This window comes from Chrysemys picta, chromosome 1 (assembly GCF_011386835.1).
Source record: "Chrysemys picta bellii isolate R12L10 chromosome 1, ASM1138683v2, whole genome shotgun sequence".
Taxonomy (NCBI): Eukaryota; Metazoa; Chordata; order Testudines; family Emydidae; genus Chrysemys; species Chrysemys picta.
Window position 1 is genome coordinate 357635017 of NC_088791.1, and position 5287 is coordinate 357640303.

A 5287-nucleotide genomic window follows, 5' to 3' on the forward strand; every position below is an offset into this window, starting at 1 on the left:
GCTGCCAGTCCTGCCGCTCAGAGTGCCATGGTAAGTGGGTGGGGAGCGGGGGGGTTGGATAAGAGGAAGAGGGTCCCAGGGAGTACTCAGGGGACAAGGAGCACGGGGCGGTTCGATGGGGCGGAGGTTCTGGGTGGTGGTGGTCAGGGGACGGGGAACCGGGGGGGGGGGTTGGATAGGCATGGGAGTCCTGGGGGGCCAGTCAGGGTGCTGGGTGTCGATAGGGGTCATGGAAGAGAGCAGACAGGGAGCAGGGGGGGTTGGATAGGGGGTGGAATCCCGGGACAGGGGTTAGGGGCAAGGGGTCATGGGAGGGACAGTCAGGAGACAAGGGGGGGTGGATGGGTGGAGGGTTCTGAGGGGGGCAGTTAGGGGGTAGGAAGTGGGAGGGGGCATGTACGGGACAGCGGGCCAGGCTGTTTGGGGAGGAACAGCCTTCCCTATGCAGCCCTCCATACAGTTTTGCAACTCCAATGTGGCCCTTGGGCCAAAAAGTTTGCCCACCTCTGGTCTAATATCTCTCAGACTGCCCAGTCAGTAATTTAGGGAAGAGAGCAAAGCACCAAGTCACCAGCCAGGTCTGCACAGAGCTCAATCTGAGAGCCAAAGCACAAGGAAAAAACTTTAAATCCCCTTATGAGTGAAGAGTCGGAGTAGCCTGTCTTGGATCTGTTTGGTCCTCACTCCGTAGATGATGGGGTTGAGCATGGGGGGCACCAGGAGGTACACGTTGGCAATGAGAACGTGGAAATGCAGGGGAACATTGTGGCCATACCGGTGTGCGAGGGAGGAGAAGAGAGCTGGGATGTAAAAGCTTAAGATGGCACAAAGGTGGGAGCTGCAGGTCCCCAAAGCCTTGAGCCGGGCATCCTTTGTGGGGAGGCTGAAGATTGCCCTGAGGATCTGGGTATAGGACACAGAGATAAAAATCATATCCAGACCCCTCACACAGAGTACCACAAAGAGGCCGTAGTAACTACCTATGCGGGTGTCGCCACAGGCCAGCTTCACCACAGCTATGTACTCACAGTACGTGTGGGGGATGACGTTGGTTCTGCAATATGGCCGTTGCCTTACGAGGAAAGGATAAGGCAGTACGACCATGATGCCACGCAGCACCAAGGCCAGGCCAATCTTAGCCATCACAGGGTTTGTCAGGATGGTGGAATGTCTCAGTGGATAGCAGATGGCCACATAGCGATCAAACGCCATGGCCACAAAGATCCCAGACTCCATCACGAAGAAGCTGTGAATGAAGTACATCTGGGTGAGGCAGGCACTGAAATCTATCTCCCTGGAATTGAACCAGAAGTTACTCAGCATTTTGGGCACGGTGGACGTGGACAGGACCAGGTCGGTGATGGTCAGCATGCAGAGGAAATAGTACATGGGCACATGGAGGCTTGGTTCCGTCTTCACGATGAACAGGATGATGAAGTTCCCCAAGACAGCTATGGTGTACATGGTGAAGAAGGGGATGGAGATCCAGACATGGGCCACCTCCAGGCCAGGAATGCCCAGCAGGATGAAGGTGGAGGGGTTGGTGAAGTTGGTTTTGTTGGAATCTGACATGGAGTAGGGGAGAAGTTGTTCAACTCTGAGCCATTCCCAGGGCCCAGGGTAATGGTCGTAGTACAAAAGCCTGGATGGAGAGACAATGTTAATATGAGACACTACATGCACTACTGGATATTTTTCTCATGGGTGAATCAGATTTGTTGCTCTTCACCCACATTTTCATTTTTCAGATAAATGAATTATGAACAACTGACTCTACTAATGCCAATTCCATATTTGATAGTCCTCCATGCATTAATAATTTCTACATGTCATGGTCTGGGAAACCTTAATAGGCACCAGTAGGAAACACAAGTGTGGATACCGGTTATCCCTCATTCTTCCTTAATGCAATGAAAGCCAGGCTAGAAATTCCATGCTATTCCCCGAGGCACCCGGTTACTCAAAATCTGAAATTGTAAAAAAAAAAAAAAGAAAAAAAAGAAAAAAGCTTTGCCAATCCATGTACCAAGAAGAAACATTCCCACTAGAACCACCTCAGGGAAAAGACCAGGGTGTCATCGATAGCTGTTCCATGGAAACACCTGCTCATTCACAGTAGCGGCCAAAACAAAGCAAATGTTCAGATGCCTTAGGAATGGGGTGGAGAACAACCTGCTCTGGAAACGCACTCACTTTTGATCACAGAGTCTCTATAAAAGATATAGCAGATGGAAAGCAGATTTCTGAGACAGGCTGTGAGAATGGGGGAGGCTGACATATGCGGACAGACTGAAAAGTCTGGGACTGTTTAGTTTAGAGAAGCCACAGAGAAGGGGGCATATGATAAAGGAGAACAAAATAGCAGAATGGAACTGATTACATTCCAATGGACAAAGAGAGAACAGCTCCCAACCAGTAATATCTATAGATAATTAGTGCTTCAAAAGGGCTAATTCCTCAAAGATGATAAATTATCCACAACACTGATTGGGAGGAAAAAAATATTCAGAAAAACGGGAATGAAAATTGGGAGTTCTTTAAGAAGAGTTTATCGATAGCTAACAAGCCACAATTCCACAGTCAAGAAAGTGAAGATCTCATATCAGATGAGCTGATGGAATACTTTCTAGTCCATTAGCAGTCAAGGGGGATGTTAAGCAGCATCTACAGTAGAACCTGAGAGTTACAAACACCAGAAACAGAAACTATTGAAAATTGAAGGGAAATTTTTTTTTAAGGATTTGACAAGGTTAGGAAAAAATGGAAAAACTGGCGTGGGATTAGTTAACAAAAAGTCTAAGAATATAATTAATGAGAGTCACGAACAGGGTTATGGAAGCAGATCTTGCCAAATAAGTTTTCATCCTTTAGTGACTGTACACGTTTGGTTGACCAAGGGAACTGCACAAATACAATAGACTTCGATGTCTCTGAGGCATTTGATGTAGACGGGGAAAACATTCAGATAGAAACACTATCCAATATCAGTAGAGCAGACTTAAAATAGGCTAAAAACTGGCTAACTGACAGATCTCAGGAAGCAGTTGTCAATGGGGCATTGCAGGGAATGGGGGCGATTCTAGTGCAGTTCTTCAGGGATCAGTTCTTGGACCGATGCTATTCAATATTTTCATCAATGATGTGGAAGCAAATAGAAAATCACTGCAGATAAAATAGCAGGGGACCCAAAATTGGCAGAGTGGTTACAATGAGGCAGCCAGGGCAGACACAAATGTTTTAATACAGTCAAATGCAAAGTTATCATCTCGGAAGAGCGAAGGCAGGAACGACCCACAGACTCTATCACTGTATTATGGAATTGAGGGACCCTGAAAAGGATTTACGGGTCACTGTGGATAACCAACTCATTGTAGTGGTGAGTTGGAGCTGGGGAAGGATTTTACCTCTGCATATGGCATTGGTGAAACGAAATGCATCCAGTTCCGGGGTCCACATTTCAAAATTTGAAAATTTGGAGAACGTGCAGAAAAGAGTCACTAAAAAGATTGGAGGCTTCAGAAAATGCTGGCCAGTGAGAGATTTAAAGAGCTTCATCTATTTATCTTATCAAAAGGATGATCAAATGGAGAATTTCATGGGGAGAAAACCATGGGTAATAACAGACTCTGTAATATAGCGGAGAAAGGCAGAGCAAAGCCCAAGCAAGATATATTTCAGTTGGAAATAAGGGCCAAGTGTTTTGCACTGATGTTGATTAACCATTGGAACAAACTGCGAAGGGAAGTGGTGGATTCTCCAAGTCCCCATGTCTGCACATCCAGACTGGATGGAGGGCTTGATGGCTTTTCTACACTTAAAATGCTATAGCGACACTGCCATAGCTCTTCAGTGAAGACACTACTTACCCAAGTAAAAACAGTTTTAGGTTGCATTAACAGCATGCAAGTCACCGGAGATGATAATATTCCTCTACTCAGTGCTCGTTAGGCTTCAGCTGGAGTATTGTGTCCAGTTTCGGTCACCAATGTATAGGAAGGACCCAGAGAAATTGGAAAGGATCCAAAGGCGAGAGACAAAGATGATCAAAGGGGCGGAATGCAAGCCATACAGGCAAAGGCTGAAGGAACTGGGTATGTTTAGTTTGGAAAAGAAGAGATTGAGCGGGGACATGAGAGAGGTCTTCAGATATTTGAAAGGCTGCCATAAGAAAAGTTGTTCTCTCTTGCCACAGAGGTGGGACAAGAGTCAGTGGGTTCAAACTACAGCAGAGCAGATTTAGATGAAATCTCAGGAAAAACTTCCTAACTGTAAGGCCAGGAGGACAATGGAACAGACGTGGAAGCTCCTTCGCTAGAAGTTTTCCAAAGACGGTTGGATATTCATCTGTCCTGGATGGTTTAGAGACCACAAATCCTGCATCTTGGCAGGGGGTTAGACTAGCTGACCCTTGCGGTCCCTTCTCACACTGTAGCTCTGTGATTCTATGACATGAAATCGTACTGTAGAGCAGTCTTAGTCAAACACAGTCTTTGGCCTCAATACAGAGGAAACTGGGTGAAAGGTAACACCCTGTATTATACAGGTGGTAATACAGGATGATCTACTGGTGCCTTCTGACCATGAACCCTATGAATCTGTCAATAAATAAACTAGATCAACCATTTATATTTACTCTGTCTCACTGTTAGGATATAGATATTCAGGCCTGCCTGTAAAGGCCTATGCTTTAAGAATGTAGGTGTACGTTTATCACTTAGCTAGTTATAGAGGTAGAAAAGAAAGAATCTGTGTAAGGTCCATCTCTCCCTGTGACGGTCTGAGGCCCTGCTCTTAGGATAAGGCCTTGGGCCAAGCAGCAGAGGCAGCCATGAGCTGGGAAGCGAACGGTCACATCCTCACCTCCCAAACGAGTAAGGCTCTGGGGCTGTTAGGACGGGGATCCGATCTATCACCTCCAGAGAAAGGGAAGAGCCTAGAAGATGTAAAAGGAAATTTCATTTGATAGTTTTCGGTCTGGTAAGAACTCACTTATCAGTAGACACAGCTGGGAAACCCTTCTGTCTGTCTAGATGTAGTTGTGAAATCCTCACTTCTGCATTGTTTTGTCATTATAGTTCCACTTTGCTATTGTTTATTTGCATGGTCGCTGTCTGGTTCTGTGATTGTTTCTGGCTGCTGTATAATTCATTTTGTTGGCTGTAAACTAATTAGGGGGTGGTATATAATTGGTTATATAACCATGTTACAGTATGTTAGGATTGGTTAGTTAAATTTCAGTAAAATGATTGGTTAAGGTTAGCTAAGCAGAACTCAAGTTTTACTATAT

The 5287-nt window shown here is 45.9% G+C and overlaps 1 protein-coding gene across 1 annotated transcript; it reads right to left on the minus strand.

Annotated features, from left to right (window-relative positions):
- Nucleotides 1-624: 624 nt before the first annotated feature.
- Nucleotides 625-1572, minus strand: LOC101934967 (olfactory receptor 52E8-like). Its single transcript, XM_005313201.2, has one exon. It carries the CDS (start codon nucleotides 1570-1572, stop codon nucleotides 625-627), a length of 948 nt encoding a protein of 315 aa, XP_005313258.2.
- Nucleotides 1573-5287: the final 3715 nt, after the last annotated feature.

Bases quoted from the DNA above. Each gene is read 5' to 3' on its own strand.
- LOC101934967 (XM_005313201.2), bottom strand. From the start codon at position 1,572: ATGTCAGATTCCAACAAAACCAACTTCACCAACCCCTCCACCTTCATC.